At 41.1% G+C, this 23,094-nt stretch overlaps 1 protein-coding gene across 1 annotated transcript in view; it reads left to right on the forward strand.

Annotated features, from left to right (window-relative positions):
- Nucleotides 1-23,094, forward strand: part of LOC146497885 (potassium/sodium hyperpolarization-activated cyclic nucleotide-gated channel 2) — a 38,492-nt gene that overhangs the window by 9,138 nt on the left and 6,260 nt on the right. Inside the window, exons 3-7 of the mRNA XM_085139517.1 lie at nt 50-211; nt 10,103-10,321; nt 21,914-22,060; nt 22,167-22,407; nt 22,488-22,652. Coding sequence (XP_084995643.1) covers nt 50-211; nt 10,103-10,321; nt 21,914-22,060; nt 22,167-22,407; nt 22,488-22,652 — 934 coding nt within the window. The remainder of the gene's footprint in view (nt 1-49; nt 212-10,102; nt 10,322-21,913; nt 22,061-22,166; nt 22,408-22,487; nt 22,653-23,094) is intronic.

Genomic DNA, 23,094 nt, shown 5'->3' on the forward strand with positions numbered 1-23,094 from the left:
CCAATATAATCTTACATATAAACTCCTCTCCTTGCCTTGCTGTCTCCAGATCTTTCATATGACCTATGACCTAGCCAGCGCGGTGATGCGGATCTTTAACCTGATCGGTATGATGCTGTTGTTATGTCACTGGGATGGGTGCCTCCAGTTCCTGGTCCCCATGCTGCAGGAGTTCCCATCGGACTGCTGGGTGTCCCTCAACAAGATGGAGGTACGTATGAGGGGATCATGACTAGGCACGTCGGACTGCACGTATCAGACCAGAACTGGGCTTGCTTCTTGTAACCCGAGTGAACAAGAACTAACTGTGGTCACAAGGTATTGATCGAAGCGTCTCGCTGTCATCAGAAAATATTGGCTAAATCTCAGTCAATATTTTGTGACCATGATAAGCTCTTTCTTGTCTTTCACTGCGCAGGAAACCCCGGTGCTTTAGAAAGGTTATTTGGAGAAGGGAAGCCTGAAATTGGCCTCAGAGATTTTTAATACTTCCACTTCTGTTTACAGGACCTTGCTAAATATGTTAAAGAAAGTTGCACAGTTCCCTTTGTCATTTCACAAAGCCGTGTGAAGTGTGATAAATGTCAAGTGATGGCACATGAAGTTACCAGATATCGTCTGTCGCCCACTCCTCAGCTCAAAGCTACATCAGGCTCCACCAGCATAACACAGCTGATTCTCCAGTGTGGGTAATGTGGGCAGGAGGAAGGAGGCATGCAGGCAAAAAGACAATATCTCTGTTGTGCTGCCTCAGTAGCTTGTTTTTATTGGTTAATCTTTTTAAATGATCTGAACACAAAAAATATTAAGACATGAACATTAAACAGATCTTAATCGTGACCAAACTACTTTACAAATAACCGTGTATGATTCAATAATTTATAATATTAATATTAATTAATATTACTGATACCAGGGCAGAATCGTTATTAAGCTTAGTGATCACTGCTATGTATGATTCAGGAGGAAAAGTGTGTTCGCCTTTCAAGCAAATCAAGGATATTACTCATATCACAACCTTGTCATTGGCAGAAAACAGCTATAGCTTATCAACAAAGAGGCTGTTAAAAACAAACCTGTGAGATTTAAGTGCACCTCTACATCACTCCGTGCCTCCTCTTCAGCACGGTGGGGCGATGACAGGAAAGATAAAAGGGGGAAATAGAGGGATGGGGGAAATATGGCCAGGCAGCTGGGCTCTTTGTTGCCATGTCTCTCTCAGAGAGATAAAAGCTGTTTGTTTATAGGTCTGTCTGTCAAACCAGCCTTTTACTGAGCAAGAGGAGACCACACCAAACCCAGACACGAGGCACAGGTCCAAATGGGGTTTTAAACAGATTGGGTCCTGCTCCCAGACACCGTCTGGGTCGGCCACGACGGCTTGTAAATTCAGATTTGAAGTATTTCCTGGATGAGAGGAGGGACTCTTGTTTTTAGTGCTGTACAAGAGTAATTCTAGTTGGAACAAGTTAATGGGATGATGAGGGTAAACATCCTCTTTGCCATATTGCTGAGATGAAAAGGATTCACTTTTTGTTTGATGTGTCAGACTGAAACCTACTGCAGTTTTACTGATGTTATTTTGTAGAGCTGGGTCACCGAGGACAAAGGATTGAAGAAATATATATATATATATACAGTGGGGCAAAAAAGTATTTAGTCAGCCACCGATTGTGCAAGTTCCCCCACTTAAAATGATGACAGAGGTCAGTAATTTGCACCAGAGGTACACTTCAACTGTGAGAGACAGAATGTGAAAAAAAAATCCATGAATTCACATGGTAGGATTTGTAAAGAATTTATTCGTAAATCAGGGTGGAAAATAAGTATTTGGTCAATAACAAAAATACAACTCAATACTTTGTAACATAACCTTTGTTGGCAATAACAGAGGTCAAACGTTTACTATAGGTCTTTACCAGGTTTGCACACACAGTAGCTGGTATTTTGGCCCATTCCTCCATGCAGATCTTCTCAAGAGCAGTGATGTTTTGGGGCTGTCGCCGAGCAACACGGACTTTCAACTCCCGCCACAGATTTTCTATGGGGTTGAGGTCTGGAGACTGGCTAGGCCACTCCAGGACTTTCAAATGCTTCTTACGGAGCCACTCCTTTGTTGCCTGGGCGGTGTGTTTTGGATCATTGTCATGTTGGAAGACCCAGCCTCGTTTCATCTTCAAAGTTCTCACTGATGGAAGGAGGTTTTACCTCAAAATCTCACGATACTTGGCCCCATTCATTCTGTCCTTAACACGGATCAGTCGTCCTGTCCCCTTGGCAGAAAAACAGCCCCATAGCATGATGTTTCCACCCCCATGCTTCACAGTAGGTATGGTGTTCTTGGGATGCAACTCAGTATTCTTCTTCCTCCAAACACGACGAGTTGAGTTTATACCAAAAAGTTCTACTTTGGTTTCATCTGACCACATGACATTCTCCCAATCCTCTGCTGTATCATCCATGTGCTCTCTGGCAAACTTCAGACGGGCCTGGACATGCACTGGCTTCAGCAGCAGAACACGTCTGGCACTGCGGGATTTGATTCCCTGCCGTTGTAGTGTGTTACTGATGGTGACCTTTGTTACTTTGGTCCCAGCTCTCTGCAGGTCATTCACCAGGTCCCCCCGTGTGGTTCTGGGATCTTTGCTCACCGTTCTCATGATCATTTTGACCCCACGGGATGAGATCTTGCGTGGAGCCCCAGATCGAGGGAGATTATCAGTGGTCTTGTATGTCTTCCATTTTCTGATGATTGCTCCCACAGTTGATTTTTTCACACCAAGCTGCTTGCCTATTGTAGATTCACTCTTCCCAGTCTGGTGCAGGTCTACAATTCTTTTCCTGGTGTCCTTCGAAAGCTCTTTGGTCTTGGCCATGGCGGAGTTTGGAGTCTGACTGGTTGAGGCTGTGGACAGGTGTCTTTTATACAGATGATGAGGTCAAACAGGTGCCATTCATACAGGTAACGAGTGGGGGACAGAAAAGCTTCTTACAGAAGACGTTACAGGTCTGTGAGAGCCAGGGATTTTCCTTGTTTGAGGTGACCAAATACTTATTTTCCACCCTGATTTACGAATAAATTCTTTACAAATCCTACCATGTGAATTCATGGATTTTTTTTTCACATTCTGTCTCTCACAGTTGAAGTGTACCTCTGGTGCAAATTACTGACCTCTGTCATCATTTTAAGTGGGGGAACTTGCACAATCGGTGGCTGACTAAATAGTTTTTTGCCCCACTGTATATATATATATATATATATATATATATATATATATATATATATATATATATATATATATATCTTCAATGCTGGTAAAATGATCTTGGACAAAAAGAACAATAAATTACCTCTTACTTTTTATTTTGCTCCTCTAAATAACTAACCTACATCCAGAAAATGTAGGTACACATATTTATATGCAGAAATTTAGAGATTGCAATGAGTGGAGGTGTGTTCGCTCACCCCCGAGGCTGACTATATCAAAACCAAGCCTTTGATGTTATAGATGATTAAAAATCCGTCATGCATTGCCTTGACTGTATCAGCTCTATGCCCTACACTGAAGTACACACCACAGTACCAGTATAACAAACACCCCTGCTTCTTTGAATTTATCCATCCATCCTTCCATCTAGTTTCTTAATCACTTGTCCAATTCAGGGTTGGAGCCTATCAACAGCTGTCATGTCAGAGGGTGAAAGGCAGTGTGCAGAGAATAGGAATAAGACAGTCAAATTGAAATTGCGGCAATTTATTGGATCTGAAATGATTAGCTCCATTTGTTGAGCCACAGCAAATTAAATCAGCAACTTAATGACAACAGATGAAATCTTTTGGTTAGCTGTAAGTACCAAATATTTACTACTTCTGTTGCTCACATGACTTATGGCTAATATCTTTGTTTTACATAACTCGACATTCCTGGTAAATCAAAATAAGGAATTTGAAAATGCTGTTTTGGACTCACAAAATGAAAAACTAAAGACTTTTGTTTATATCGGCCCACAGTGAGATTTAAAAATGTCTATCAAATATTGATGACATCATAAATTAGAGAGTACATAACGGCAATAAAACTGTGTCAGTGGCACAGATGATTTTGGACCTGTTCTAAAAGTTGTCAACTGCACTCGACCAACTTTGATACAACACAAATGAACCACAACAAATAGTGCATCCATTTTAATCATAGCAGGAACAGGGGCCTGCTCAGTAAATGTACTATGGTACTTTGGAAGACACGGACCTCCAGGGTGAAAGAGGTTAAAGGCCTAAAGAACTCACCGACAGAATATCCATGAGATCCTTCAAATTAGTGCACCAACATGCAGCTGCTATGTAAAATGTAAAGCGCGTATCTAACAATGACAACTAAAAAGCACCGCAGATGCAACAGCAACACAAGTTCAAAAGTATTTCTACTTTTCTAAACTTATAGGCTGCACAAAAGGCAATCGTGCTCAGTACACGCTGCAGAGTTTGAAGTCCATGATGATGGAGTCTGGGCCTGACAGGACACTGACTCCTCCAGTGTTCTCTCCTGCTGTATAATCAAAGACAGCCGGTCTCCAGAGAGCCGTCACTCTCAAACGAAAGGCCCGCTCTGGCATGGGCTACATATGGCCACCTGAGACCACCCCCTATTGAGTGGCTGACAACTTGTAACATTAGCCATTGTGTTGCAGCCAGGCCATCCATCATGGCTCACACCCTACAGTAGCTCTGGTGGTGTGGAGCCCACAGGCAGGACCCATGGAGGGCGTTGAGAACACTCTAACTCTGAATGACATCCACCAGCTAATAATTGGATTCAGTCAAACTTGTACTACCTCAGGGAACATAGGTTGTTTTAGCAGTACACCCGACTTCCACCCCTGTATTGAACTCAGGTTATATTTAGCATGAGCTTTACTCTGCCTTATCAGCCACTAAGTTAATTTCCATGCAAGAGTGCTTATAGAGCTTGGCTGCGTTATAGAGTACAGAGGCGACTGGGTAATAACAGTGACAGTCATGCTAACTGACAGAAACGGGGTGTATACTTTCAACTCTGTAATTACAGCTGTGTGTGCACCCATCCCTTCCAGTACCCACATCACAGAGGCGTCTCTTTCCCATTATCCTCCGCTTCCCTCAGCTTTGCAGTACAGTGTTCTGCTTACTTTAGTGACAGTAAGTCAGTAATCACTGTGTCTGGTGTGAAATCATCTGATTTACTCATTGCAGTTAGTTTGACCAAACACCATCACAGGTCTGCTGTGGGATATTTCAGATTTGATTTGAAGTACTCATTAAGCCAGTTATAGCAATATACACATGAAGAGCTAAATCTGCTGTCTGAGCTCTAAATTAACTCGAAATTAGTTGGTGGTGTTTGTTTCGTGGGAGAGGAGAGAGAAAGATGGGATTATATCACAGGTGTTTTTGTTTTGTACAGCCTTACTGAGCCGGGTACAAGGAATGCAATAATATTATAGCCTACTAAAAGACGTTGTATTACTGAACAAGTAGCTATGACATCTAATTATGCTGAAAGCCACTCAAGAGGAAATATTTTGAAGCCAGTGTAACAGGAACTTTCCCTCACTTGGTGTTGTTAAAAGGACTAAAGTGGGCTCCTGACTCAACTTATTTCCCTTACACACACACACTCACACATTTTCATATCTTAGTGAGGACATCTAATTGCGATAATGCTTCCCCCAGCGGCTTCCCCAAACCCTAACCATCAAAAATGAATGCCTAGCCATAACCCTTAGCCTAAACCTAACCATAACCTAATTGTAACCCTGACACTAAAACCACATTTTGAGTCTCAAAAATTCCTTCAAACTCGTGGGGACGGGCATTTTGTCCGCTTAAGTGACTGTCGGTCCTCACAAGTATGGTAGCACTACAATTTCATGGAGGCTTTTCACAAAGATGACAGTTGCTGTGGCCACCATCAAAAAATATATATACACTTTATTAGCTCCACCCCTCTGCTATTGGTTTGTACCCCTTTTTTCCCTCACAGCGGCTTTAATTCTTCATTGCACAGATTCAACAATGTGCTGGAAACATTCCTCAGAGATGTTGGTGGTTACTGACATGCCAGCATCACACAGTTGCTGCAGATTCATGATGTGAATCTCCTGTTCCATCACCTTTCAAAGCTGCTCTATTGGATTGAGATCTGGTGACTGTGGAGGCTATTTGAGTGCAGTGAACTCACTGTCCTGGCCAAGAAACCAGTTTGAGCCATTGGTACAATGTGGTCATAAAGGGATGGACCTGGGCAGCAACAATACTCAGGTATGCTGCACCCTTTAAACATTCAGTTTCCTGTTTTTAACTAACATGGGTGGCACATGCTGTGGTCTTCTGCTGCTATGTCTACTTCAAGGTTAATGATCTTGTGCGTTCAGAGTCGTTCCTCTGCAAACTTTGGTTGTGTTGAGTGGTTATTTGAGTTACTGCAGCCCTCCTGTCAGCTCAAAGCAGTCTGGCCATTCTCCTCTTACATCAGCAAGGCATTTTCACCCAGAGAGCTCCTGCTCACTGGATATTTTCTCTTTTTCAGAACATTCTCTGCAAACACCAGAGATGGCTGTGTGGGAAAATCCCAGTAGATTAACAGTTTCTGAAATACTCAGAGTAGCTTGTCTGGCCCAACAACCATGCTAGATTCAAAGTCTCTTAAATCACCTGTGCTCTGATGTTCACTTTGAAATTCATCAGGCCATCTTGACTTTTTAAAAAAAATGTATTAGTCCTTTATTTATCCAGGTAAAAAATCAATTAAAAATCTCATTCCCAAGAGAGACCTGGCATCATGGCAGCAAAAGTCAAAAATACATGTACCACACAAGTACATAACATTTAAAACAAATACAATATCCCGCTTGTCTCCATGTTTTAGTGAACTAAGTTGCTGCTATGTGATGGGGGGGGGGGTCTTGATATTTGCATTAACAAGCAGTTGAACATTATACCAAACAAAGTGACTAGTGGGTATATATATATATATATATATATATATATATATATATATATATATATATATATATATATATATATGAAACACAGTGTATACCAAAGTGTCTCCGGTTCTTTTCATCTCCTCTAAAGTTGGCTTAAATTAAGTAGCTCCACTGGGCCATCAGCTCATATTGGACAGAATACTAAAATCCAGCTTCTCTGTTGACCTTACAATGAGCTCTCTGTGGAGCATGCTTTGCCCTCCACTTTCCAAATAAATACATTTCACTGTCCAAACTGCAGATCATAAAGACACCACGCACACTGAGGCAGACAGGGAGAAACAGAAGGAGAGGAAGCACCAGACAAAGCTGACTGTACAATGAACTCTGATAAGCTGTTGTAAACTAAACTGGTGGGCGTGTGACAGGCCAGGGCAGCGACTTTCTCAGAGGGTTGTCGATTATCTTTGAGATGTTTGTTCAGCTTATCGGGCATCCAGCACGCATAGTGATCATTCAGTATGATATTGCTCCATTTTCCACTTCAGTATTACTGTTGTTTTTCATGCACTTTGTGTCATTTGTAACATTGTAAGTGATTTGGATCAGGGAATGGGAAGGTCTGTCTGTTGCTCTGCGTAACACTTTGATCACAGAACTTAACAGATTGCTATCAAATTTTCATTAGACTATAAACTTTGTTATACATTATAAATATATATATATATATATATATATATATATATATATATATATATATATATATATAATGTATTTTGACACCATCTGCAATTACAGTAAACGTAACAGTTTTCATATTGTACTTTTCTGCTCTTCCCAACCACTTTCGGCCATTCACACAAGCACTTTTTTTTCTATCGGGCTCTGATGGATACACTCAAGAACAATTTGGGGTTAGGATCTTGCCCAAGGATATCTGGCAGCCAGGGATCAAACCACCAAACTTCTGATTGGTAGATGACCTGTTTTACCCCTACTACTTGCAGCTCCTATCTGAACTGGGTGGTTTCTGTCATATTTCAGACTTGCTTACAGAAAAAAATTTATGAGTTTGCATCAGAGGTTAGTGATGGTGCTTTCTGCCTATGAACAAAACCCAGAAACTATTCTAGTTCTTGTCATACCACATCTTTATTGATATATACCGAAGTGTCATAACTCGTCATTAATGGTATAGGGGAGGTTGTCAAATGTTGCCTTTATGGGGGAAAGAATTAAAAGCATCCCACCGCTGCTAGCATGGATAAAGTGCTGACGCATACTGATAATGTGAAGGTATTTTGACAGCACACGAGTTACATAAACCTGCCCAAACTGTTTGGCAGGTGCGTTTCACATCTGTGTTTGTGAGGCATCTTGCACAACAAGGTTGCTGCAGGCTATTTAAAGAAGCATTTTAGGGTCCTGCAAGATAAATTTAAAGCCCCTGCATTATCAGTCAAGTTCAAACAGACTATCTGCGGCTAATGGAGACGGTGATTACCATCAAAGCAACCGATAGTTCCCAAACTGAAATCTCTGAGGAGAGCGATTGAGACTTACGAGGATATGGAGTCTCTCCTTCTCTCTTGCCTGTTTCTATTTCAGAATCAAAGTGCTCATCGTTCATCTATTATTCAATCTGCTTCACTCCACTGTTTTTCTTTCTGTTTTTACATATACCATTTAGCCCCAGCCCACTTGGTGGAGCTATATTTATTTTGGGAGTTTTGATTTCCCTGACCTCATATGGAGAGCTCTTTCTATCACTTTGTGGCCATTTAAAGTTATGCTGTTTGGATGTTAACAAACCTCTCTGCTCAGTCTCTACCTGTGATTTTTTTTTAACCTTTTATACCTAGTGATTGTACTCGTATCTAATCTAATAGAGGAATCAGATAAAAACAAATCAGAAAACAGCAAAAAAAAAAAACCCAACAAAAAAACTGTATGTTTTTTTTTAGTTTTCAGGTTTGGGAGTTACCAGCACTTAGAGAAACTACATTTATTTGCCTCAATTAAGCCAAATATTCATAATGAGACACAGTACTTGTTGTATCATCAAATTGTTAACATTTGAATACACACAACACATTTTGCATCGCACTAAAAAGGTTTTTTACATAAACTTAAAACAATAATGTTAATTTTTGAGATTAAAACATTGAATAAGTTCAGGTTTTTCATAAAAGCACTACACTTTGGTTCATTTGGTTAGTTTCGTTATAGGAAAGAAACAGAGAAGAACTGCACACTTCTTAATATAATGCTGTAGTAAAGTGCTGATGCACTTCTCTGCAGCAGGTTATGGGGAGGATATAATGGAGCTGATTGCCTTTGTTAAGTGCAGCCTGTGACCTCTGTGTAGCTGGTACATATTTAGTGAGGCAAAGTGTGTGTGTGTGTGTTTTTTAGTGTGTGTGTTTCTTTAAGACTTGAGGGTCTCAGAGGTTTTCAGGATGCTGTTTGTAACCTTTTTTCCCTTTGCGCTGCTTTAGTAACACAGCTTACACAGATAAGGAGTTTCTTTAGTAGAAAAAAGATTAAACATAGCTAAAAAGCTAGGATTCTGATCCTACTTTTGGCTTTGAATTAATTGCATCAGCATCGTGTTCAGACTCAGGTAAGCACAGTAAGAACCTTTTCATCTGACTTTTCTGTGAAGGGCTGTGTTTGGGGACAAAGTTACAGTGAAATAAAACATTTAATAAGTGTTCATTACATGCATTTAAAGTGGGCGGAAACATAGATGTCTTTCTAAGTCACAATAAGAGTTTGGAGTTGCCGCACAAGCAGCTTGGTGACTGCTGCCCCGCTGTAGTAGATTCCGATTCACACAGTTCTTCAAGTGCATATTTAATGGCCTCTCATTATAATTCCTCTCTGAGGAAATAACTTTCAAACCGTCTCTACTTTCCTGATTAGGCCTCGAAGGAATCCCTCGGTGTTGTTTCCCCTTCCTCCCTCTTTCCTTCTGTGTCCCTTGAGCTCTCATTTATATAACTGTTCCTCCATGACCTCCTGTCCCCAAAGCTTTTCTTCTAGTTACCTAGTTCACCCTTGTCTGAAACATAAATTTGAATGTAACATTTGTGTGTTTAACTCCTTGTTTATCTCCTTTCTTGTCTTTCCACAGAACGACACCTGGTCAGAGCTGTACTCCTTTGCTGTTTTCAAAGCAATGAGCCACATGCTGTGCATTGGTTATGGCCGCCAAGCCCCGGAAAGTCTATCAGATATCTGGCTCACTATGTTGAGTATGATTGTAGGAGCTACGTGCTATGCTGTTTTTATTGGCCATGCAACAGCTCTCATCCAGTCCCTGGACTCCTCCAGACGGCAATATCAGGAAAAGGTGAGGAAACAACTCCATCCCATGATTTCAACACTTTTCTGCGAGCTGTTTTACTTTAGATCCAGTATTTCCTCTTTATTTGTCCTTTAAAAACAAGTTATTCACCTGCTTGCAAAGTGTTGGATAAGAAACATTAAAGCTGAAGTGGTGGCCCATCAGCTGAGTAATTTAGCCTAGCATGAAACAGAGAAGCAGCTAATCTCACTGATCATCTACCAAAATTTACTCACAAGCTTCTGTAGAGCTCTTCAACTTAAACATTATGTTGTTTTTGGGGGGCGGCTGTGGCTCAGGTGGTAGAGAGGGTTGTCTGCCAATCAGAAGGAGCAAGGCTTGATCCCTGGCTGCTTCAGTCTATGTGCTGAAGCATCTTTGGGTGAGACACTAAACCCTGAATTGCCACGATGGAAAAAGTCTTTGTTCCAGTTGAAGTCTATGGGAAAACAGCTTTCTGTCTTGACCTCTGTAAACACTTTCCTGATGGGTTCATGGGCTCAGTCACTCATTTTGAGTCATACTGAATAAAAAATTAAGTCTGGTTAGATTAAAAAATGAGGATTAACCATCATATGCTCACTGGCTAACAACTTATGATTGATAAGTCACCTCACAGTCAAAGACTCATCCTGATGCGGTCAGGACCAGCTCAATAGTCCAGAACAATCATTGTACTAATGGAACTATGACCAGCAAGATACAAAATTCAGTAAGCAGTAATATGTGTTCAAACAAGCCTACATTTTTACACTATTTATTAACTAAAATGTAAAAATGTAGGCTAATAAGATTACTAATATGCATGATTAGCAAGTGTTACCAAGGATTAATCTCATGTAGTCCAAGATCTTACAGAAGAAAACAACTTCATGTTGAACAGAGCTGGATAAAATAGAGAGGTCCTTATGGTTAATGTCAGACATGCAGATGCTGACATTGCTAATGATTTGACTTAAAGATCACTGGAGACAGATTTAGATCAGTTTCACTATGTCTGGAAGAGTATTTACTAACTGAAGGTCAAAAAGGATCTTTTTTTTTTTTACAATCCTCATTTTGTTTGTAGCCAATTTAGATATTTACTGCTCATTAAATGAAAATTAAACCATAAGTTCACGTAATTAGTTATCAATAATAGATAATACATATCATACAACAGGCTGTATGTGTGTGAGGAAGTGTAACAGCAGTGTGTGGCATCAACCTACTCCTAAACACATCAGGTTGTGACCTTAACGACACACCATCAGGCGCCATTAAAGCACCCGTATATGCTGTCATAAGGACAATGAACCTGAGCGCGGATCAGAGCAGCGCTGAGCCGCGCTGCAGCAGTGGCCTGTCATGGTAGCACAGTCGCTCTGTTTCCAAGCAGAGTCTTGCCGGCTAGGGAGCAGTGGGAGTGCTGCTGGCTTTCAGCAGCCAATCAGAGGCTCCGGGTGTGTTCGGCCAGGTAGAGCCACATTGCCAGAGGCTGTGGCTGTGCCTGTGTGTGTGTGTGTGTGTGTGTGTGTGATTGTGTGATATGATGTCCCCTTGAGCAGCAGTAGAATTGATGAGGCAGCAGACCTGTGTGTCCCGGCAATGTCATCCTGAAGGTGACGTAAGCCATCATGGCCGCCTCCCTCTCTCAGAGTCTCTCACTTCCTGGTCACTCACTCACTGGATCTCACTCTGCCTCTGCTCTATATCATCTCTTATGCATCTTTAACTATCCCACTTTACATGAGCTCCACCCCTCTTTTTTCCTTCCCCTGCACTGCTTAAATGTCTCCACCTGATTCTCTCTGGCGTATCTCCTTCCTGATCTCTCGCTCTCCTCACCTCCGGATCTAAATTTCTCTCTTTTTTCCCCTTCTCTTCCTCTATCTCTATCCTTTCTGGTGGTGGTGTCCTTGAAAGGCACACTGCTATTGCTAACTGGCTGCTATACAAAGCAAACTGAGGGGGAGGGTAAACCTGTGGGAGAGACAGTCCTGGTGCACTGCAAGATATTTGAATGCTGTGTATTTCACATTGTTTGGAGTTTTTCTCTCTTTTTTTTTTTTGTCAGTTTGGTGTCTGGCTAGCATTGTGTGGCTCTCCCCAAAGGGTTTTTTTGCCATGTGGCAGGACACTTGAGTATAAATCATGTCCAATAAACGGTTTAGAAGAAAACGATTCAGCAGAGTGCTGACTGAAGCTCTTGTCATCACAGTTTGCCCAGGATGATGGGAGTTACACTGCGAGAGGAAGGTCCTTTGTGTTTTCTGTCTGAGGAACAAGTCACCCAGATGTGCAAAGTTTAAGTTTTCCCCCCAGTTTTAAAAATCTTGTCAAATTTGCACCACAAGCAGGATGAACTCAGCAAACTAAAAATTTAAAAATTTAAGAGCTGTGATGAGTTGTCTAATCCTAAACCAGCCTGTATGTTATCCAGTTTAAGGATGAAGTGAGGAGTACGAAACCTACATGCCTTGACATTAGAAATGTTTTCATAATGCTGTGCTCTTTATGTTTATTCTTTCAGATTTAGACATTTTCTAATACGTCCTCACCCTGTCCCAGAATATACAGTTTTTCTGCTGAGGCCAAGAAGTGCATTTCCCTTAAAAACCTTTTTTTCTGACCAGTTGTCATATTTTTTTTTCCTGCTGCTCTGTGAGGATTAGTATATGAGCTGCAGGCATGTTTATTAAAGAAAAAAAAACAAACTCAAAGAGCAGAAAAGTGCCATGCATGCCAGTGAGGCTGATGCTGATGCTGCTGGGTGAATTTGCAATGCTTCCAGATAGGACTGTGAGTGGCATTTTTATCATTTTGGAGAGTGTTAGCAAAACACGTCTGCTGGCAGTCTGTTACAGCCCCAGTGTGGATTGAGCTAGCATTGTGTGAAGGGTTCCTTTTCAACCCAGAAGAAATGTCAGAGTCACAATTCATGCAGGTTAAATTTAGCGAGAATTTGGCTTGGTGGCTTTGGTGCAGAGACCTTTGTGTTAGTTATACATAGTAACAGTGCACAGTGACACATAGCAGAGGGGCATAGAAAGAACAGCAGTTCTACTTGTGCCCTTTTTTTTGCAGATTCAAATCTGATACACCAATGAAAACAATGAAAATGATAAAAATGATGAATTCAGGGATTCTAGATTCTAGATTTGACCGTTGATTTGGGATACCATATAACTGCACTGTCCTGTATGTCATATTGCTATAGCTCTACAATAACATACCAAAAACATGCATAACTGCTCATTTGGACATCTGGAAAATCATGTCTTAGGTGCAGCATTTTGTGATTCTGACTTTGTGGTTCTGAGAGTTTTGTGTAGCGCTGTATGAGGTGTATAATCATGGTAAAAAGAAAGTAGACTGTCTTCAATTCTAAGGTTTTTGGGACATAATGAAAGTAATCTGGTCCACAACAGATCTTAAAATGAGGTAAATACAGTCTGAGATGAATTACAAAACAACACATATTACACCCTGTCATTATTTATTTAACAAAAACAAAATGCAGAAGCAGTGTGTGAAAGATGAAGTACACCCTTACTGATTACACAGGAACCAAAAGGGTAGAAAGCAGCCAGGCGCTGTTGATCAACTGCAGTTGATGAATTGATTGTTGGAAAGTGTGAGGTTTGCGGAGTTTGCAGGAGCATTCAGATGACTGTTACCACAATGCCAAGGAGAAAAGACATCAACAATGATCTTGGAGAAGCAAGTGTTGCTGTTTGCCAATCTGGAAAGGGATATAAGGCCATTTATAAACAATCTGAAGTCCATCATTCTTCAGTGAGGTCAGGCCTTTACAGTTAAAGGACAGTACAATTAGAAAAAGACTGAACAAGCATGGCTTGTTCAAAAGTCACCAGGAGAAAGCTTCTTCTCTCTAATATAAATATGGCAGCATGGCTTAGATTTGCAAAGTTGTATCTTCTTGTTGTTGGCTTTGGACATGTGCACCTTGCAGTCGCTGAGTGGATCATGAACTCCCGTGTATACTAAAGTATTCTAGAGTCAAATGTGAGGCAGTCTGTCTGACAGCAAAAGTTTGGCTGAAATTGGATCATGCAACAGGATAATGATCCCAAGCACAGCAGCAAATCTGCAACATAATGGTTAAAAAAGAAAAGAATCAAGGTGTTGCAATAGTCCAGTCAAAGTCCAGACTTCATCGTGATTGAAATGCTGTGGTGGGACCTTGAGAGAGCTGTGCATAAATGAATGCCTCAAAACGTCAGTGAACTTAAGCAATGTTGTAAAGAAAAGTGGGTCAAGGTCTGTATGAATGCAGCACAAGGATCTGTGATTAACATGTCTCAAGCTTTTATTTTTTTCCCCTTACACTTGTGTCAGTGCTAAACATCACACTTGACTAAGTGTGGCTTGTTAATAAAGTTGTTTCTAGTTGCAGGAATAAGTGAATCTGTGTAGAGGTGGAGAATATTTAAAGATCAGACTGGATTTTATATTTATATATACTAGATACACTCTTTTTTACTTATAACACTAAAAAGGGGTTTTACGTGAAATAATCATCTCTCCTTTGTAATCATTGTAGAGGCTGATCTGAGTCAGTGAGACAGAAAACACACAACAGTGCTCCACCACCACTAACCTCCCTTCCCTCATCTAGGGTACCAAAAACTCTTTTCTACAATTTTTAGTCATCCCCCAATTACCCAGAGGCAGGCGGGCTTTGTAAAGAGATTCCTGCACTCACATTTACAACAAAAAACATCCCTTTTTAGCTGTATCTGATGGTATTCATTATTGGACATTACTGGTTTTTAAATAAAAGTCAAGCCTTATCACCCCGTTTCCTTTGGCTGTCTCTGCCTTTGACTGAATTATATGATTTCCTATATTTCTTCAGAAGCTCCGTTTCGTTTAATGAGACTGTGTTCTGTGTGAGACCCCACAGTGTGTTTTTCCTCCCTCTGTACACATCTCTGAATTGAAGACAGAAGTCAAGTTCTTACTTACTGTTATCTGATTTCCTTCTCTTTGGTGAATGTGCTTCATAATGTAATGAGGTGATTTAGCCGGGGATGGAGTGAATGTATTATACATCCACACGTCCGTTCGGGATGAACCCGAATTAGGATGGAGAGTTTTTGGATGAATGAGAGGAGGGACTCAAGCGAAAGGGAAAGAAAGGAGTAAAAACCTGATGCTGGCTCAGTAGTTCATGGGTTTGAAAGCGAGAAAATGTAATCACAGACAAAGCGCTCCCTAAATGTCTTTCCGAATTACAAATCACGAAAAGCAAATAGATCCCAAACAGCGGTTTAGATGACAAAATGTCAGTGGAGCGGTTTGCTGCCGCATCATCAAAGTGACACAGAAAATGGATGTCATTTTCACTCTCATTTGGGTGTTTGTCAGTCCCCTGTGGGCGCTGTGACGCACTGGTCAGACGCTTGTTTTCTCTCCTCCGTGACACTGGAGAGATTTGACGTTTGCCCGGCGATGATCGATACGCCGCACTATGACATGGCACTCAAAGCCAAGTCATTAAATGCCACCATCTCAGTTCAATCAGATAAGCTTTAGCTGCCTTATTCGTTCAGCCTTATCCGACTCAAGCCGCGGGACTGAGCTTCATGCGTAACCGCACACGGTCGCTGCACCTCTCCCTCTGTGAGGTTTACCCTCACTGCCACCCCCCCTCGACACCTACTCTTTTCACACTATCAGCATTTCCTATTGTGTGGTCTGCTCACCAAGAGCGCAGTGTTGGCATGGACACTCCGGGTAAAGAGTTGTGACACGGGGTCATTTCTTCAGGCTGCCCTCCATCTGCAGATGTCAGGAAGCAGATTCACTCATGCAGGTGAGACTTTGTGTTGCGTAATTCCGTCAGAAGAGCTGTGGAGCTGCACCAGCCCAGGAGACTTTTCTTTATGTGGATGCTGAATAATTCAGATGTTGCATGTTAGGTTTATTTATGTTTATTTTTGTTTTCCTTAAGGAAGCTCTTAGGATGACGCTATCAGTCAGAAGCACACATTGCTTTTTCTGGGCACGGTGACAGTACATTTTCACTACAGAACAATCTGCATTCACTGTATTACCATTTCCTCTCTGCAGGAACAATAGTCGTGTAGTGTGAATCTGGAGGGGTGATATTAAACCTACACAGAACACAGTTTCATTGTTTTGCCTCCGTGCATTTGAAATATAGCAGGTACTGAAAGTACATAGAAAAATCTTACAGTCAAATTTCGTATTGCGTTTTTAGACTTTTGTGTTTTTTGTCACGAGTTACTCATCAGAGAGGCCAATCTTAAAATATTTACACATTCTTCTTCTCCAGAGTGCACAGGGAAATAGAGGAGTTTACGGCCGTTTTGCTGGCAAAGCATACCCAAAGACTGAAACTGTTTTCAGCAGATTCAAGGCCATGGCACCGTCTCATCTGGACAAGGTTTACAATACTGTGCAAAAGTCTTGAGGCACCACCTATTTCTTAATATTTTGCTCCCAAGGAGCCAGTTCCTGTAATTTTTGAGCAATAGCTTTCCAGGATTTCTGAAGGACACTGGTCATTGGCCATCTTTGGGCATTGTCTGCTTTTTCAGTCCAGTTCTTGTACCTTTTAAAAGCAATCTTTTTTTCTTTATGTCATGATCCTGGGTCCTTTTGACCCAGCGTTTTGTGTTTTCTATTAGTGTGATTTTGGTTCTGTTGTTCCTCCTGTTTAGTGTTATTCTGTTCTGCCCATCTATTCCTGTGTTAAGTCCGTGTTTCCTAGTCTGTGGTTTGCGTGTATGTGTTTCCTGTTTTATTGTGAAGGTCTGTGTCTTATGTGAGTGTTTTCAATTTGCCTCCCTAGTCTCGTCACGTTAATCACTCCCAGCTGTGTCCCCACCTGTGTGTAATCTCCCTGTGTTCTCTGAGTGTTTTTAAGTCGTGTCTTCTGTCTTAGTCGTTGCTGGTTCATCTGTGTTGTTTCCCCTCGGTCTCCCTGCGTCTCTCCGTATGTATTTACCCGGACCTCCCTGCATCTTCGTTTCTGGTTTGTTTTGTTAGTTTTACCCGGTTTAGGTTTTCCAGTTTCATGTTCACCCACCTTTGCTGTTTGTACCCACTCCTGTAAATAAATACTCACCTGCACCAGAGCTGCCGCCTTTTGGGTCCTTTCTACAACTCCACACGTCTGCCACTTGGACGTGACAGTTTAAGCCATTTAACGCCGACCAGTGAATTGTTCAAACATTAAAAAAAGGCACCTGACACAAGGGACGAACCACTGTTGTGTCTACAGATAACAGACAGCAAGCAAAGAGTCAAATTAAATCCCCTTTCTCTAGTTCTAATATATGAAGAGTGAACGGGTCACCAATATCCACAGAAGAAGTCAGAACAGAGATTCAGCAGTGAGTGTCTATAGCCATCTGTAAAGCACTGCGGAGGCCCTGGCATGATTTGGGTCTGCCTTTCAGCCAGTGGTTTCAGGGATCCTCTAAAGAATGATGGAATTATGAACATGGAAAGTACCATCAGACTGACAGTGGCTTCATTTTCTAGTATGGTGATGATCCTGGACACACTGCCAGTGCTTTAAAACCATACCCAGGTAGAAAAACACCCAACGAAACACTATCATTCATGGGTCGACCTCCCCAGGGCCTGGAGCGCTATTCCTGAAGACCACTTAAAGAAATTACGAGAAAAAAGCCAGAGACAGTTTAGGCTGTGTTTAAGAATAAAGGTGGTCATGCTAAATACTGACCTTGTTAGAACTGTACAAACTCTGATTTTGCGTTATATGCTGTATTTCCAGGTATGTTTGCATGTTTCAATAAATTGCTGTAAATCAGGGGTTGCTTAAGATTTTTTTTCACAGTATTGTATGCTCACTTCACTGACTGCTCACACTTGAGCATGATATAATCTCAAGTATAGCATCGTGATATAATCCTGAATGTTGCATCACTATACACTCACTGAGAGCTACATTAGCTGCTGCTAATGTAGCTCCTTTTGCATATTTCTTCAATAATGTGCTGAAAATTCCTTAAAGATTTTGGTCCATATTGACATGATGGCATCACACAGCCTCTTACATACTCTGAGCAGCTCATCTGGCTCCAACAACCATATCATGTTCAAGTGACTTAAAACAGCTTCATACCTCAATCTGATTCTCTGATCTGATGCTCGGTCAAGGTCATCTTGACCATGTCTCTGCTGAGTTGCTGCCATGTGACTGGCTTATGAGATATTTGCTTTAATGAGCAATGAACAGATGAAGAGTGTGTCAGTGTGACTGTGTAAGAGGAAAAAATGTTCCAGAAAAGGGAAAAAAGCAAAAATGTTGCATTTACTTCTGCACTGTGGTGTCAGTGTATGCACATCATTATTTATTATTCAGTTTTAATAATACGGGCATATCTGCTCAGTTTATTAGCTCTGAGATCGTCCCCCGCTGTCCACTGTTTTCCCCCTGAGAGTTTCATTCACATTACATGAATAATGTAAAATATTCAGCCAATAGCAAGGGAGATAATTCAAAACAAGTCTTAACAGAAATAAAGCTCCGTGTTTAAGCAATGTGACCCTAGTAGAGTGAAATGGTACTCATCGGTGGGGTCTGTTTGGTTTCTTGTTTGTTGTTCGTCTCTTATTAGCGTGTTAGTGTGACCAGGATGTTCACAGTCATAGTACTGCTGTCATAAAGCCTGGAAATGAAAAAAGGGAAGCTTTCGTTCCATTGTGCAGCTTGGATCTGAGACAATAATTCTTCTAGTACAGTACACATGCATTCAGTTGTGTACATCTTAAAAGCATTGTTTGCTAACTGTAATTTTCTTCTGCAAACAGAGAGCCAGGCCGTCTGTTCCTGACAGAAAACAATTTTCAGTTAAGGAGTTTATACGCTGCACTGGAGGATTCAGAGCTTGCAACAGTGTTTGAGCAGGTGGCACTCATTGTTTTGCTCGGGGCCTCTGGCAGGACACACAACATCTGACATACTGTTGCCTGTGGAATAAGTTAGCCACAAGCCTTTCAGGTTTTTTTGGGTGGGGGTGGAGGAGTGGGGGGTGGTGGGGGGGTGGTCTTGCGAGCAAACCTTCTCAGGGGACGTTACTCGAAACTTACAGAGTGTGGCGTTATCCACCGCACAGCAGAGTTTAAGGAGTGCTGGGATTGGGGTGGTATGGATGATGACTTCCTCAGCCCCTGAACGTTGTGAGTACACAGCTGCCAGCGCGCTGACCTCTCAAAATTGTGGTTTGGACAGCTTTATAGGCTGAGTTGAGTTGTGGTCTTAAGCTTTCCAATTGAGCTGGGTTGAAGTGCACAGAGACTGACAGCAGAGTACAAGGAGAAATCTTTTTCAACCAACAGTTCACTGTCTGCTCTGTTTACTGCCACATCTATCAGTCCTCTCTCTGCAGCCCAGCCACGTTGTTTCTAGTTTCTCTGTGATCACTTTGGAAGGACTGAAATTTGCATATCTAAACAACAGAAGCTGCTTGTTTGACTTGCAGCTATGTTGAAGGGAACCTTTCACTTTTTTATTGATTTGGCATTGATTAACTGCTTGGTGTGTTCATTTCAGTTGCGTGGTTTGTATATGTTTGATGACACTTGACAGACTTTTGCACAGACACTGATGTGTAGAGATTTATAAACCTTTCTAGCACAAAGTGATGCTTCTATTGAGAAGTTCTTGAAAAATTAGTTAGTTAATTAGTAAATATTCAGTAAAGCATTTTAGTCCATGAGAGGGAGAAGTGGGGTGAAACACTAGTAGGAGCATAGAGGACTTCTAAGAAGCTTAAGAGATTCTGAAGTAGATAAAAACTATTTGTAAGAAGAAGAGGCATGAGAAATATTCTATAAATGCTAAATGAGAGTGGGGCAGTAAAATGCTACAGGTGAATTTTGGCCTTTTCTAAAATTCATAGGTGACATTGCCTAATCATAGCATGATGTTTGCTTATTTTGCCCTTTGTCTTAGTTTATTTTAAACTTTGAGTGTGGTGGTATTCTAGGTTTTTATTATCATCAAAATCCTGTTCACTAGAAACATTTAGCACTTCCTAACTCTGTCTTTTACTAGAGCCCTGAGCCAGTTCCTTCCTCCTAGATGTATTTATTTATGAATGAAATGCAGTTGTGAACAAGTTTTCACACTAAGGACAGGTTACTGCTTCTTAGGAATTAAGAGGGTAAGTAGCTGCCAGATGCTGCTAATCAAATTTACTTTATTAATTGATCATCAGCAAGTCTGAGTGCCTGTATGAAAGCTGAGGTTTTGGCTATTTGCTGGTCTGAAGCATTCAGGTGTGTGTTAACACAATGACATAATCTTACCAGGAGATCAGAACAGTTTCACCCCGAGGTTGGATGGTGCAATGTTCAAAGAAACTGCAAAATACTCAAGAGCTACATCTCAGACTCTACAGGCCTCAGTCAGCATGTTAAACGTTTGTGACAGCACAATTAGAAAAAGACTGAAGGAGTATCGCCTGTTTAGAAGGGTCACGAGGAGAAAGACTATCCTGTCTTAAAAGAACAGCTTAGTTTTCCAAAGCTGCATCAGAACAAACCACAAGTGGGGATGTTTGTCCCTAATGCACAGCAGCATTTGGACAAAACTAAACACAGCAAATCAGCACAAATACCTCATACCAACAGTCAAGCAAGGTGGTGGAGAGGTGATGACCTGGGCTTTTATTATCCTTAAGAGGGCTGTGGATAAACAAGTGCCCACAAACCTCACTGAGCTGAAGTGGGACAAAATTCATCCAGAGACTGAGAAAGTAATGAAGTAATAGAAATGAAAATGATCAGTTCATGCTATTGCTCTAGTAAACTAGAAGGCCACAAGAAAATGCAACAAAAATAAAATGAAATGCCCACACTGGATAGAAACAGCTGTTTTGCAGATCGTTTTTGAGCGATCACCTATCGGGAGTTTTCGTACTGAGTTATAACTGCAAATTATTGAGCAGTTCTTTAAGGATGTAAAGTTTTTCAGCCCTCTCTGGCCACTAAAATGCCTCAAGTCTCAAGCAGTTGCCTGTTGACAAACTTGGATTTTGAACAAAATTTAATGTGGTCTTTGTGCACCTGCCTAACTGGAAGTAGTAAATAATAAAGTCCAGAAACGAGTGAGCACTGCAAGTATTCGCAGTTTTTATCTTGTTACTCAAACAGGTGTGAATGTGCATTTTGGGGGCTATTATCAGTGGCAGGTTGATACACACTGCTGGTGTTTCAGTGAGTTTTAGAGAAGCAGGTCGATATATTTGGGATTTAATGAATGTGAACTGAAAAAACATGTTGCGCTGATGTTTTTCAGTGTTTGAACAGGTCTGTGATGAGAAATAGATATAAAACAATTTTAATGGCTCAATTAATTGCTGCTTTCTGTATTTTTGGCATTAAGAAACATGTATAATAATAGCTGAACAATTGAACAGTGTAACACTAGAAAAGCAATACGATGCACACTTGCTAAAACTAATTTGCCAGCCCCATTACTGTTGTGGTTTTTAAATGCAATCGTTCGCCTCAAGGTCAATAAAACCTTTTTCTTTCTGTTGTTTCTGTTTGCATTAACAGGAAGTAAAAATCATCTCTCTTCTCTCTTAGTACAAACAAGTGGAGCAGTACATGTCCTTCCACAAACTGCCTGCTGACTTCCGACAAAAAATCCACGATTACTACGAGCACAGATACCAGGGCAAGATGTTTGATGAGGAGAGCATCCTGGGAGAACTCAGTGAGCCCCTCAGAGAAGTGAGACAATAATGCACATTATTCCCATTATTATATGAAATATATATTATATTAAAAAGTCTTTACTGTGCACATTTTTACTGTTCTTCTTTGCGTCTTGTCTTAGGAAATTGTGAACTTCAACTGTCGCAAGCTGGTGGCGTCGATGCCGCTGTTTGCCAACGCAGAGCCAAACTTTGTGACCGCCATGTTGACTAAGCTACGTTTTGAGGTATTCCAGCCACAAGATTACATCATTCGGGAGGGCACTATTGGCAAGAAAATGTATTTTATCCAGCATGGAGTCTGCAGCGTCATCACCAAGGGAACGCTTGCAATGAAACTCTCTGATGGCTCTTATTTTGGAGGTAAGATATTTTTTTTTATGGTGCCATTGTTTTTTTTAACCCTTTTGTAAGCGGTGGCATTTTCTGTTTCCCCGTTTCAGAGATCTGCTTATTGACGAGGGGTCGTCGAACAGCCAGCGTGCGAGCGGAGACTTACTGTCGACTTTACTCTCTGTCTGTTGACCACTTCAATGAAGTGCTGGAAGAATACCCCATGATGAGAAGAGCCTTTGAGACTGTTGCCATTGATCGTCTAGACCGCATAGGTAAAAAATGATTTAGATCATTTTCATATGTATCATAATGTATTATCATATAATATATTGAGCATGAGATTATGCAAATCTCTAAAACATCAGCTGCTAAGTGTTTCTGCTGTCTTTTCTTTTTAATGAAAGAAAATGAAGCCGTGAACGAAAGAAAATGTTTCCCGAATATTAAAAGAAGCAGTAAAATGAGCTGTGCTCTTTGCTCAGAATGACATAGGATGCTGTAACAATAGATAAAAGTACAGGGTGACACGTATATTTCCTGAGGGCTTGTTCTGCTAGAGGATGTACCTGATTTGAAGGGCATCGCATGCTATATCTAAATCGCATTGTTCTCTCGTTATACGTCCTCCTGTTTCCATGTATTTATGCATTATTCACCTTTATGTACTCCTTGTCCTTTCCTCAAACTTTACTGCTTCTGCCTTTTTTTTATCTT

This window comes from Neolamprologus multifasciatus, chromosome 18, assembly GCF_963576455.1.
Source record: "Neolamprologus multifasciatus chromosome 18, fNeoMul1.2, whole genome shotgun sequence".
Lineage (NCBI taxonomy): Eukaryota > Metazoa > Chordata > Actinopteri > Cichliformes > Cichlidae > Neolamprologus > Neolamprologus multifasciatus.